At 34.3% G+C, this 15,416-nt stretch overlaps 1 protein-coding gene across 1 annotated transcript in view; it reads right to left on the reverse strand.

The window, feature by feature from the left end:
* LOC150082232 (uncharacterized) overlaps window positions 1-15,416 on the reverse strand; it is a 1,008,282-nt gene that overhangs the window by 769,060 nt on the left and 223,806 nt on the right. The window contains exon 38 of the mRNA XM_090379191.1: window positions 4,385-4,649. Within this exon, the coding sequence (XP_090235317.1) occupies window positions 4,385-4,649 (265 nt within the window). The remainder of the gene's footprint in view (window positions 1-4,384; window positions 4,650-15,416) is intronic.

The following is a 15,416-nucleotide window of genomic DNA, read 5'->3' on the forward strand; positions in this document are numbered from 1 at the left end:
TCACCTACTGGGTAATGTTATCTGATTGAAAATGATATTAGTTACTTTTACATTAACTACATGAACAAATATAGTTATTATTAAATAGCCTAAGCCAAGTGCTGTCATTGTCACTGGAGGGACAACAGCATTCCCAGATGGTGAAAGGTAAAACATAACAGAGATTTGCATTATTTCATAAAGTAATTTTGAATTAAACATTGCTGTAGATTTTGGAAAATTTCTGATTTTTGAAATCCAACACAGTTCTTCTACCAGCAGAACTGTATATTGAGTAGAAACATACACACACAACAAATACTGTAAAAAGAATGCCATGTTCTTACAGAATGGTAAAGCAAAATTGCCATTCAAGTAATTATAGCATATCTCTCTTATTTCAAGAAAAGAAACAGAATATCAATTTCTATAATCCTTAAACACTGTCTTAGTCGGACTTCTATTAATATAATCAATATCAGTACAATTAATCATATTAATAAGAATACAACCATGGGAAACTTTGCCATAACTTCCGAAAGTAGCGACTATCCCAATATCAACCAGAATCATGCCATGATATGACTGTTTTATTGATAAATTAAAGAAAAAAAAAATAATAAGAAAACTCCATGTCTGTCTGTCTGGTTACTTTCTAATAATCATGACTGATAGCTGCTGTTATTCAAACTACACATCATATAAACTTTTAACAACAAAGAAGTTTTTTTTAACTATAGAATCTGATAATTCAAAAACTTACCCATAGCTGTTGCTCTGACAGCAAGTATACTGTCCGAGTAACAAATGAGGCATTGAAAGTGTGCCATAAGGCTGCCTGTCCACGTTGACTCAACCCAGAGTTGTAAATGTGATGTGACAGTTACAGATCTCTAGTCTGAAGAGCCCATTCCATATTTCACAGGTGCTCAATCGGATTGGGGATGAGGGAGGTGGTGCAGTTGGCTGAATTCACTCTCTTGTTCCTGAAATTAGTTCTGTAATTATCCCACTGGAAAGAACCCATTCACAGGTGGATATACTGCAGTCACGAAGGGATGTGACTGGTCAGAAATAATTTATAGATTACCTGTAGTATCCAAATATTGCTCCAATGATATCAAGAGGGCCTGCTGTGCACCGCAAAAGCACTCACCACACCTTTAATACTGCCATCACCAGCCTACATTGTTGACACTTGGCCACATAGGTCCATGCTGTTTTTGCCATCATTTTCTGTAATCCTCCTATCAAACATGAAACAGGCAGGAACTGGGATTTGTCAGAGTAGACATTTTTTTGCTGACAGGAGTGAAACCTAGTTTGTTCCACTACTGAAATCTCCCCCATCTGTGATAAGGTGAGTTGTACATTCTGAAATTGCCTCTTTGGTTACCATTGTTGTACTGGGTTGTTATTTGACAGGGTAAGAGAAAGGGTTACCTTGAACAAGTCTTGTGAGCTTTCGCTGACTTCTCGCATCAAGCAGCTCTTTTCAACCATAGGATCACTACTGTGAAAACCAAATAGCAGGGTTGCAGTTTCTGAGATACTTATAATGGCACCAACTATCATGCCATTTTTGAAGTCACAATCTTTCATCTTGCACATTCTTGAATTGAACTGCTCACATATGGCATCCTTATGTATTTTCCTACCTGCTTTGTGTCACATGGTATGAACATGTGATTGTTACTGAAGCTTCATTTCATGAAAAGGATAGGTGTTACTAATGAAGTGACCACTCAGTGTATATGTATAATTATGGCTGTTATTAATTAATCACAATTATAATTTATAAAAAGAACCAAAGCAAAAAAACATCCAAAGAAGGGCTTTGGATGCTTTTTGGAGTGTTTGGAGAATTTTGGAGTGATTTTTATTTTTTTATTTTTTTTAAGAAAAATTTGCAAAAAATATGATAGATTTTTGAATGCCAGATTTATGTGGTTTTACTGTATACACATTCACTGAATAATTTATTAGGCACATCACTCCCTTCCCTCTCACTTCCAGTAAGGATAGTGAACATGTCTCGTATCTACAAATACATATGGTAACTTCTCAGAGGTTTATGAAAAACTAATTTCTTAAAAGTTATTCTGATGTTAGACAGTAGAGATATATCTGTGGTGTAATACAATGCATTTTTATTTTTGTTTTTCTCTCTGAACCTTTCTGTGCATATAAACCATATCAATTCAATCTTTTTCATGATTATTTATCTGTCCATTGAAATCATAAGTGATAAGCAACTATAAGAATGCCTCTGAGGTCAAAAAAGCAAAAGAAAAGTGTTTTTCCAGGAACCCGAAATCCTACCCCCTCTCTCTCTCTCTCTCTCTCTCTCTCTCTCTCTCTCTCTCTCTCTCTCTCTCTCGGAATCTTGAATAACTTCAAAGAAGTGTCTGGGTGTCAAAATAAAACTATCTCACACACACAGCATATTAAAAAATAATACTTCTCAAACATTCTAGCCTAGGACAACCCCCTCCTTTTGCATTATCTCTTATTGAGAAATTATATTTATTTAACGTGTTTTTGCTTTATGTGATCCTATCCATTACAAGTGGAGGACTGCTGTGTATAGAATGGCAATCTTTGGAAATTGTTTACCGTTGACACCCAGACACTTCAAAGAAGTGTCTGGGTGTCAAAATAAAACTATCTCACACACACAGCATATTAAAAAATAATACTTCTCAAACATTCTAGCCTAGGACAACCCCCTCCTTTTGCATTATCTCTTATTGAGAAATTATATTTATTTAACGTGTTTTTGCTTTATGTGATCCTATCCATTACAAGTGGAGGACTGCTGTGTATAGAATGGCAATCTTTGGAAATTGTTTACCGTAGACGTAATAGCAAAATGACAAAACAATGTAACTGACCAAATTTTAACCTAAAATAATAATGTCCCCCCCAACAGGGAAGGTGCTAGTATTACTGCAGTAGTGATAATGATGGTAGTGTTTATGCATAACAGCATCACAGATATACCAGAAAAGCTTATAAGCCAAGAAAACAAGCAACCATCACAAAATGCAAGACTGAAAATGAATAAATGAAACTTAGTGACATCAGTCAGGTACCTTTGAGTGTCACAGGAGGCTAGTTATGATTAGATGGATGCACAGATAGGCTACACTAGCCCACCACATGCAGTGTACTGGATGTTATTCAGTCCAGGCTATAGCACCAGAAAATCCTACTCATACCACTGCTGTTTGTATGTAACAGAAAAAATGTGTGCACTTGGAGGTGGTTTAAGCAGCAGCATAGGCTTTTTAGGGGCCCAAAATTTCCAGGTCTACAATATTAACTCCTCGCATTCAGCCATTCACTTGTAATGTATTTTAAATTTTATTCATTAAAAAAATAGTTATATTATGTTTTGTAAGTGGGTATATGAAATATAACATGTAATAAATATTAAATTTGGATATCAGTTAAAGTTTTACATTTGCACAGTAAATGTGATGTATTTATACAGACATGAGTCCAAAAATATTCTCATTTAAGACTTCTAAAGGTCTGCTATTGCTGCAGGGGTTTAAGTATAACTGGAACTGGCCAAGTGGAAAATGATAATTTGCACCAACAAATTTCAGTGCCAACTACATCACACAGTTGGCAAGACCAAGGTACAGATCCATCATGCTTAACAGAAACACACTGCAGATTTATGGGAACAATGTTATGTTTATTTTGGGAGATTCTGTGAACCTCTGATATCTGTGCATCAAGTATATCCAATCTTGGTGATCCAAACTCCAATTCCTACAGTACAATGAACTTTTTCTCCTGTGGTTCTCATACTGTGGGTCATGAATCCTTTGTTGGAGGCCCAAGTGATTGCTACAATTAAATGGCCCTCCAACAGATGTTTCTATGATATAAATTAAGTTTTGATCTTGGTTAGCAAAGGAGGGGGGAATAAAAAGTGCAGAGAGAGCCCTCTTTGAAGGAGGAAGGAATTGCAGGAGAAAATATTTGAGAATATTGCACTATGTCATCAGACCTACTCATACAAGGGTGGTTCCAGGAACATGACAGTAACCTCTTACTATCTCACTGGCCTTACAGTAAACCAGTAAAGAAACTGTGGGATGAAACTGAAAGGCTTTTCAGATATATGGCTCAACTACTGTCTACTACCCAGGAATAAAGAGACATTATTCAGTTTGCAAAGCTGAGTGCATCAGAAGAATATTACCTTAATTTGGTGGCATCTATATCAGAGTGAAATGCTAATGTCTTTGGCAAACAGAGATCATACACAATACTAGGATGATGTTCCTATTAAATTATCCACCAAGTGTGCAATTAATATAGGTATACACATAGATAATATTCTAAAATACAAATATTAAATAATGCACTGGAATAAATATATTCCCACCTGATGGCTCAACATTTAAGAATCCCGAAGTGGCTTTGCTGCCTCCAATATTAGTTGCAGTACAAGTATATTTTCCTGCATCCTCTGGATATGCCTCAGGTATGATTAACTGACATTTTCCATCTTCACAGCCAATCTGATAATCAGCAGATGCAAATATCTGGACATGATCCCGAAACCACCGAATAGAAGGAACAGGCATGCCCTCAACTTGGCATTCAAAGGTCACACAATCATGTTCTTTGACCATCACATCGGTAAGAGGCTGTTGGGAATTTGAATAGCATTTCATTTTTTTTTTTCATAATTATCCAAAATTAATCATTTTTACAGTTCTATGAAGTTTTACCGATTAATTCATTTATTACTCCATACAAAATATTTGGTTATATCACCAAGAAAGCATGGAAAATTTACATAAAATAAAGTCTTCAAAATTATTTTTTCATCTCTTGATGCATATCTTTAACATAATTATTATACTAATGAGACTAGATATGTGTGGATCAAATATCACATCCACATATCAGTTATCATACAGAATCTTCACAGAATCGATGAAGGGTCTCCATGATAATTTGATTTAATCTGATTCTGCATGTGAATTTTATTCAACATGACATTTTTAAACTTGCCTAGAATACTTTCATTTCTAGATAATTGATTTGAGAAGCATCATATTCACTATCTATGATTGGATGATTCTCATATTACAAAAAAAAAATTCTAGCATACCTCCTTAATTATTTGTAGCATGGCATTGAACAAGACTTGGATTAAAAATAGTAATAAATATACAGACAGTGAAATGTCTACACAGATCTAAAAAAGATCTACTTAATTTGGAGTATTTATTCAGGATTTTGGACAATCTTAAATCCTATTTAAGATTTCAGAAGGAGGGGGGGAAATGTTTTTACTATCCAAGGCCTATTAGTGCAAAGAATCCAAATAAATGTCACCAGAAATTTCTTCCAAATTATAACTAAAAATGTATCCCAAATTTTTTTTTGACGAAGAAGCTAATCATGTTATTGCCGGTTTGTAAAGAAATATTGTATATTATAGAAATATTATAAATAGTATGAATATTTTTACTTATATTTAATAATGTTTTACTAAATTAAATGTGCTTTCATTTTGTAATCATATATATATATAGATGTCTACTTTGTTTTATTTTCTTAAACCTGTAATAGTGAATACATTTTTGGATTTAACTTTAAAGTTTACTAAAGAGAAATGGCTTGCTTTTTTTTTGAATAGTTTTGGAAGTTTCCCCTAAAATGATTTTAACCTAGGTCACATGAAATATAAGATATTGTCAATAATGCAGCATATTTGACAATATGCTGCATTATTGACAAAATCAAATGGAAAGTTTTGCGTTTGAGAGAACTAGTGTGAAAACTTGTATAAAAAAAAAATATCCATATGAATTTTCTTCAGATCTGTGAAGAAAATTTATTTGTTGGGAGATTTGTTATTTGGTTTTTAGGAGCATTAGCAACTAAGGCCATATTGCTCCGGGATATGCGGCAGTCATTCCCTGACCTCTCCGCATCCTCCGTATTTGGTGGTGACGGGTTCGAACCCCGGTCTAATCAAGAAGCGTGTGCTACGCACTGCTGCTCCTTCCCATCTGGCTATGGAGGCGCCATTTGTTGGGAGACACACACTTTTCTGATTTAGGAATTTCTATTTGAGGAATTCATTTCCTTTATAGCTGAATTCCATTGTTTATTTATAGTTAATTTCTCAGCTTGTAAATAGTAACTGGCAAAAAAAACCCACCCAAATAGATAAGAAAATACAAATTAAATACTTCCCTCCTTAACAACTGGATAGTTACCTACAGGTAACTATTGAGTTGTTAAGGAGGGAAGTCCAGTTACCATTTGAATTTGTTCAACCTGTCAGCCTCAATTGCCTGGGAGGGCAACTTGCTCCAGTAATCAATGACTAACTGGCTAAAAGAAAACTTCAACCCCTGTAATTTGAATTATGGCCCCTAGTTCTGGAATTCTTTATAACAGTGAAAATTCCACCTTCATTCATTTTACTAATTCCTCTCAGTGCCTTATAAACCTCAATCAGATCACCTCTGAGTGCCTTGTTGCAGCTCTATTGCCCATATGATTGGAGTATTTCCTCATATGGTCATCCTTTTGCCACTCTCACCATTCAAGTTGCCCATCTTTGGACCCTTTCAAGAAGCTTGATGTCTTTTTTCAGATGGCATCTCCATAATTGAACACAATATTCCAAATGTCTTACAATTGCCTTACACAGTGGGATTATGACCTCCTTATCTCTACAGGATAGCATTCGATAAAGCATCGATAAGACACCATGGGCTTTCCAGGCTGCCTGTTTACACTGTTCAGAAAACTTCATATCTGCCCATATTGTAACTGCTAGATCCCTTTCTTCCTCTACTGCTTTTAATTCAACTTCACTAAGTATATAATTTATTTTGGGGTTACTCTTCCCCAAATGTAAGAGCTTGCATTTTTCTGCATTAAAACTTAGCTACCACTTTTCTGACCATTCCTGACACCTGTTCAAATCACCCGAAGGAGCACTGCTTGGTACTGATCATTTAATGACTCTACCTATTTTTATGTCATCTGCAAATTTTGACATCATTCCTTCTATTTCTTAGTCTATGTCATTTATGAAAATGAGAAACAACAGTGGTCCAAGAACCAATCCTTGAGGGACCCCACTCCTGACATCACAGCAATCTGAAGAGAGTTGGGATTAATATCCATTAATCCCAACTCTCTCAGCCAACAAGCAATCCATCACTGATTGCTTGTTGGCCGAGAGAGTCAATCCCAACCTGTTCAAGCTTATACAGTAACTTCTCATGAAGGACCAAGTCAAATGCTTTGCTAAAATCCAAATAAACTATGTCAAAATTGTTCCCCACATCCAGCTCATTGGCACCTTTGTAGCCAGGTGGGCAGGAGCAGCAGTGCGTAGCACACGCTTCTTGATTAGACCGGGGTTCGAGCCCGTGCCCACCAAATACGGAGGATGCGGAAAGGTCAGGGAATGACCACCGCATATCCCTGGAGCAATATGGCCTTAGTTGCTAATGCTCCTAAAAACCAAATAACAAACAAACAAACATCCAGCTCATTAATAACTGTGTCAAAATAACCTACTAAGTTAGTTAAACATGAGTTTCTCGTAACAAAACCATGTTGCGTGTCATTTGTGCATACAGTTATTCAAAACTTGCTCACACTTCTAAACTTATAGTAATAAATTTCAACATTGATGAAATAAAATGAATTAGGATATTTGATTTGCGGATTGATTTTTTCCCCGTATTTGTGTATTAGGATTGTTTAGTGTATTATAGCAATAGTGTTTTTCACAAAAAAATAAGAGTTATACAGAATTCATGATGGGCATTTTCTACCCAGATATACTCTTGTAAATAGGGAAGCTTTGTTCATCTAAATTGTTCATTTTATAGTACATTTTACTTTAAAATCTTCAAGGCCAAAGTAAATTTTGTACCAGATATATTGGAAAAAATAAAAGAATTGTAAATTTCATTTGCAAGCCCCTGGTGTTTTACTTTGTTTTGTATTGTATTCAGGTAAAATAATTGATAAATGGTAGTGATTCCCTTATTGCATTTTTTTTTCTTTTTTACATATTTTTTCCTATGAAGCTTTGTTTCAGAACTTTAGAAATTTTTTGTTGGATATTCTGAAGCAGAAAAGAAGCAGTTATCATTAAATCTTGTTTAATATTCATATAATTATCAAATCACAATATATGAATTCATCAAAGAACTTTCAATTCATTTCTAACAAGACAAAATAATGAATTTGAAAGTGAACATTGCAAAGTTTTGTATATTAACTTCAGAATACATAAAACAGAACAATGTTTTACAAAAACAGGAAAAATTGTAAAGTTTCCCCAGTAAAGTTTAAAGAGATCTTTAATTGCAATTTTTTATCAAACTTATTCAAAAGATTCCATCAACATCATATTTTGTATAAAATTCTATATAAAGAAATAATTAATATAAATAGGATTATGAAAAGTAGTAGTTAAGAAAAAAACATAAATACACCATATTATGCAAAAAAAAAAAAAAAAAAGATGAAATTATAAAAATGTGCATTAGGATGCACCTTCCTTTTGTCAGCAATACACTGTTTATAATTTGCTGTTTATAATACATGTTTGCCCATATTACAGCAATAATATAATAATGCTAACATTCAATAAAATATATAAAAAGGTTGTTTTATAATAAATTGGAAAAACATAAAATGTAGTTTTTCATGAAGAAGTAATGCTGTGCAGAAAATTTATCATAAGAAATGAAAACCTGGTAACAATGAACAATATGCTTTACATTGTTATCAGATTTTTATAAAATGCACCAAATCTGAGGGATGTCATACTGTACTTTTCAAAACTCGGGCTAGTTTTCATTGGCTTGAGCATTTGACAACATAATATTGTGGTCAATTTTGGTCACTATTAATACTTTTGCTAATTAAAACTATATATGTACTAACATAAATGATTACCTAAGATTCAATGAAACATTTTAAATATATTTTCTAACCAAAATAGATCAAACAGAAAAACACGTAGTTTCATTATTAGATTAATTTATATTTACAATTTATTGAAGTATTATTTGTTTCAGCATTTTTTTTTTCAACTGTGACCTTGCCTAAAGTATCACCCTATATCAGTAACATTAATGTACATTATTATTTATTGAAAAAAAAAAAAAAAAACATTTCAATATGATGCAGGTTATTGCAGTATTAAAACTCCTGATCAAAAGAATTACCTGCTTTTTTACAGCTAAGAAATATTCAAAAATGTATTTAAATGGATATGAAAGTATCACAGATTTATGAATTTTACAAAATGATATAAATGTTTATATTAAAATGGCACACATTTAAATTAGATCTGCAAATAAATCAGTATCTTTCTTCATTATTATTATTATTATTATTAGCCACATGGTGCAAGGAGGCCTGAGGCTTGTGCTGCACCAGCCAAAAAAAAAAATTCCCAAGTTATCTTGAGAGAGAGAGAGAGAGAGAGAGAGAGAGAGAGAGAGAGAGAGAGAGAGAGAGAGAGAAGTAGAAAGGAATCACTAAGAAAGGAGAAGAATGATGATATCCAGCTCAGGACCCTGGGTGTGCCAAGCCCATACTCACCAGATGTGAATCCCCGGGGGAATTGCTATGTTGTGTATATACCAAAATATATATTATGCACAAAATGCTCCCATTGCACACTTTCTTCTAGTTTTCTCTTAAAAGCTAATTTTCAGAAAAATACTTCAGCAAATTGGAAGTAAAAGCAATTTCAATCAAAATCAATGTTGAGATAAGTGAATAAACTTTACAAAAAAGGAATTTAAATAAACCTTTAAAGAGTCAAGTGAAAAAATGAAATCTGGAAAATGTCAAAAATACAGTACTGTTACATTTACTATAAATTATATAAATTTTAGATCCTGTAATAATGGGATTAAGAACATAAATTGGAGAATTAAATATAAATATGATACTGTATTATGCTCATAAAAACAAACAATACAGTATAAGCACAAATCTGGCAACCACCGGGTTGGATCATTGTTGGATTTCATAATCTTACAATTAGTAATAATACAGTAAATGATGCAAGGAAGGAAATTTATACAGCATCATCCAAAAAAAAAAAAGAAAAAGAAATTACCCAGATCGTTTGTCCATCCCACTACTAATTTGTCTAACCCTTCCTAAAATTCATTCAATTAGATCCACTTCAACAACACTAAATGGAAATTTGTTCCGGTAATCAATTTGTTACATAAAATGAGAAAAAGTAAGGAAGGTATCAGTATTCAGTTTACTCAATCCATTTAAAAACTAAACACTTCAATCAGGTCTCACATGTGACTACTTTCTGTATGCTGCAATTTACAGAACTGAAGTTTTTCTCTGTAAGAGAACCCTTTTTTGCTCTAACTAACCTTGTTGCTTTTCTTTGCACCTGTTCCAATAGATCTGCAACATTCCTAGAATGAGGCTTCCAGATGTATGCAGGCTAACCTTGCATCACTTCCTTGTCCCTACTTTCAAAATTACTTCAAAATTATTCTGTCACAATTATTTTTTTGCTTCTAGTTCCTTTGTGATTATGTCATAGTAGATAATCAGACTGGTCAGACAAGATCTATCCTTAGCTATATGTGCTATTATTGTCAGATACCTGCACAATGATCCTGCATTACTTTCTTAACCACTAATCGCATTATTTTCCAGGAAACAGAAGCAAACTTACAGATCTGCAACTATTAATTTTTTCCTTTGGTTTCCTTTGTGAATGGGAGACACATTTGCACATCAATCTCCCCTGAACCCAAAGATGCTCTCATAATGATGGCTAACAGTCTGCTTACTTCTTTTGTTGCTTATCTTAATCTGATTAGATAGATTCCATCAGTTTCAAATATCTTATTCACTTTTAGCTTCAAAAAACTTCTGTTCCATCTCTCTCTCAGTTATCATGAAATTATTTAGCTCCCAATTAGGATTAGGTAAACTTCTGGTATGTATCGTGCCTTCACAGGTAACACAGTGCATATAAATCCTCCACACAGCAGGTGGAAAAGGGCCAAGTTTGAATCTTGTCAATGATGTATAGAATTTTTATGGGTTTTTTTTCACAATATGGCAGTTAGTTGGTCTCAGGAGAGGACTACATGGTTTTTCTTCCAGAAACTGGGGTTTCCTCATATAGAAAACAGGCAAATCAATCACAGAACACACAATTTATAGACATTATTTAAACAGCACAATATGGTGTTGTAAGTCACTGACACACCTAAAACCCTATAACTACAACAACATCTGGTATCCCTGCCTCTAAAATCATCATCATGTATGATGATGATGCGAAATATTTAATCAGTTTGTAATCTACTTGAATAAGATTATCAATAATTATTTCATTCATATTCAGTGTTCCAATGTGGTAAAATATGTAAAGAATTCTTTTCTACTTTTCTTTACATTCTTAGTCAAAGACACCTTGTAATCTACCTTAGACTTCCAATGATTAGCCTTAGACCCCCTAGTGATATGGTTGCCAACTAATAAACAAATGCCTAATTACTATGGGCTTTCATGTCCCTGACAATTTATAATCATCCACACATTTTTCTTCTCTGCCACCAGTCTAAACAGTTCATCTGACATTTACTTCTGTCTAAACCTTGAAAATATTCATTTAAAATCTGCAGTTCTTAACAACATCAATTGGTCTCACAAAAAAATTTTTAAAACAGACCATTAGTTATATTTTTTAAAACAAAATCCCTTATCTTTACCCATTACAGTAGTTATATGAGGTGCAAGCCAGACGTTTCTGGACTGGTTGTGTGGAGCACTAACCACACATAGTATAGTAGTGAGCTGTTAGATACCACTGAGCTAATTCATTGTGAGTTAATGTGGTGAGTTTTGCCCCAATAGGACATTGTGATTTTGGCAATTGATGTTTAAGTGTGTTTTGGCTGAGTGTGTCTTGCAATTTTTGTAGCCAAGTAAGATTGCTAATGTAAAGGAACAGCAAATTTTCATCAAATATGGAAAAATATCTTCAGAGACTTAGAAATGATTAAACAAATACTGTATTTGGTGATGATGCTATGGGTAGAACAAACTTTTCAATAGTATTCAAGTTTCCAGGGCAACCAAACTTTGAAGATTATGAGTATTAAGGTCATCCATCCCTTGTCAAGTTGGAAACACTGAAAAAGTATTAAATGATTGAAGATATTTGTGACATTAGGCCTATCATATGGCACATGCCAATGCATTTTAAATGAAAGTTTAAATATGATGCAGATTGCTGAAAAATATGGGCCCTGTTTGCTGAGTGATGAACAGAAACAGAACTGGCTTACGGCTTGCAGGATCCTGCAAACATAAGCTGGAAAGGACAGAAACTTCCTTTCCAAGACCATAATAGGGGATGAAAGCTTAGTTTATGATTATGACCAGCGGTGGGATTCAGCCGGTTAGCACCGGTTCATGCTAACCTGTTCCTAGAATTTCCCCGAGTTCACCGAACTAGTCCCTAAAGGCCGTTTCACACCAAACACTACGCGAGCTACGCTACTTTTGGTCTGTGTTTAGTTTTTCTTTTTTACCTTGAAAAGGGATAGTAAGGTGATAGAGAATCGGTTTTTAAAATTTTTGATTCCCACCGCTGGTTATGACCCAGACAAAGCAGCAGTCCTGACAGTGAAAAAGTCCATCATCTCCACATCTAAAAAAGGCAAGCAGGTCAGATCAAATGTCAAGAGCATGCAGACTGTTTTCTTTAACAATCAGAGTATTGTTCATCAGGAATTCCTTTCACAAGGCTAAACAGTAAATCACTAGTCCTAAATTGTGGTCCTAAGGAGTTTTAGGGAGGATGTCAGGAGAAAATGACACACACATGCATGCACGCACGCACGCACACACACACACACACACCTTTATCAGTTCAGCAGGTTTCAGCTAAGAACAAAATGGTGATGGCCCCACTTCCTTCCTGTTCTCCCAACATGGCTCCCATTACTTCTTCTTGTTCCCCAAAGTGAAAATCCATTTAAAAGGATGAAGATCCATCATCATCCATCACAAAACAGGAGTTCCAGAGATGCTTCAAAAGGTGGGAGAAGTGCTGGTATAAACTGGAGAAGTGATGTATAAACTCTAGGGGGGGGGGTGCTTCGAAGGTGGCTAACTAAGTAAGTAAGAACTAACTAAGTCTAAATTAATTTTATTATCCCAATCTGGACTAACATTAGATTAACTTCTTGACTAACATTATTAGTAGAAATCCCAGTGCTGGGCATATTGCTGTTTTCAATATTTATTAATGACACTGATGAAGGCATATCAAGCTTTATGTCTAAGTTTGCTGATGACACAAAAGTTGGAAGGGTGGTTAATGACAGTAATGAGGTTGTGCTACTGCAACAATATCTAAAAAAATTAGACAGATGGACTGAGAAGTGGTGATTGAAGTTTAACATTTACAAATACAAGATACTGCACATGGGTAGCAGTAATTGCCCAGAATAACATACTAAATGTGTGGTACCACTCAGGATAGTGGAGAATTAAAAATTTCTGGAGGTAATTGTACAATCAGACATGAAGTTCTTTAAACAGTGACAGCTGGACAGGCTGCTAAGACAGCTGTAATAAATAACAATCATCCAGATGGTTTAAGAAACTGGTTTACATGAAGTGTACTGACAGTACACAATTTACACTCTATAAGAGAGGCGCTTCCGTAGCCAGGTGGGAAGGAGCAGCAGTGCGTAGCATACGCTTCTTGATTAGACCAGGGTTCGAGCCCGTCACCACCAAATACGGAACATGCGGAAAGGTCAGGGAATGACCACCGCACCGGAGAAATATGGCCTTAGTTGCTAATGCTCCTAAAAACCAAATAACAACAACAACAATAACAACTCTATAAGAGATAGGTCGAGGTCACTCATAATGAGGCAATCACTGCTGCACGCTGAAGTTGCATAAAGAGATTTTTGTCATACTTCATAAAATCATTTGGCTGTAATGCGGCCCCATGACCAATAGAGACTTTGTCAGAAATGAAATTCAAGAATTTATTTTTTTCATCTCGCATTTAAGATGCATGTTTAGAAAAAGCTTGGTTTAAGATTCTCATTACTCCAGATAAGAAATACTTCCCTAAATTTAATTTCTGTTGCTAAATATGTACAAGTTTTAAAAATATTTTTTTTTTTGTTAGATCATTCAATGTCTAATAATGAGACTGATTGAAGTGAAGGTGAGCACATCTCATAAAATAAAAAAGATATATCACACTGCATACAGCTTAAAAAATTTCAAATATATATTATGTACAAATTCTGATTTTATACATTATTAAAATAAACTTTAACTACTCGTAGCTTTCAGCAGAGGTCTATTTTTTATATCCCTCAAAGTAAAAAAGGCACCTGCAGCTAATGGGATTTATTCAATTACAGTAAACCTTTGATTTAACGGATCTCGATATAATGGATTTCAGATTTAACGGACCGGACAAATAATACAGTAATGTACATATTAATCTCGCCCATATTATTTTTTTAGGTTATACAAAACTTCAGTGTTATTATTAATTAAAAATTAATAATAATTACCTATTTCCATTATTGTTTTGATAATTACCTGCTTTTATTTTTATAATCAAATTCAGGAAATTGTTTTTTATTCTTTCTGAAAACGTGTTCAAATAGCTGTTTTCCCAGATAACAGATAAGAGCAGGTGGTGACTTGCGAGCTGAACATGACTCAGGACACTAAACTGCAGGTCTTCCGACTTGCTTTGTTTCGGTCTCAGTCTGCCTCAAGCTATCATGCGGTCAGGTTGTATACAGTTTCTGTGATTTCTGAATTGTGACTTTATTTATTAAATAATTTGGAATCCTTACAATTTAAAATGGCATCAAGTGATAGTGGAGTTAAAAGAAAGTGTGTGAACTTAAATGTGGCACAGAAATTAGAGCTAATTGAGAAATTAAAACAAGGCATCTTGTTAGCACTTCTTTGTGAAATTTACGGCATAAAAAAACAGTTTCTGATATCCATAAATCAAAGGCCAAATTGCAACATAATATTATATTGTACAGGACTGTATATTGCATTAAAGCTTTTTTTTTTATGTTAAGAACAATAAAAAATGGCCCCCCCCAGGTTACATTCGATTTAATGGACATTCAGCATTAATGGACACCTCTTCTCCCCTATTAGTCCGTTAAATCGAGGGTTTACTGTATGTTAAAAGAAGCAGCAAGAGGTACCAAAGGATTCTATTAAAGAAAGCAGCAAGAGGTGAGTGTAATTATGGCAAGCATCTTTGGATTCAGAAGAGGTCCCTACAAATTGGAAATGTGCAAATGTCTCTCCTATTCACAAAGGGAGATAAAACCTGTTTGCCAGAAGGAACA

Source organism: Mastigoproctus giganteus, chromosome 8, assembly GCF_048544385.1.
Source record: "Mastigoproctus giganteus isolate SK-2022 chromosome 8, ASM4854438v1, whole genome shotgun sequence".
Lineage (NCBI taxonomy): Eukaryota > Metazoa > Arthropoda > Arachnida > Uropygi > Thelyphonidae > Mastigoproctus > Mastigoproctus giganteus.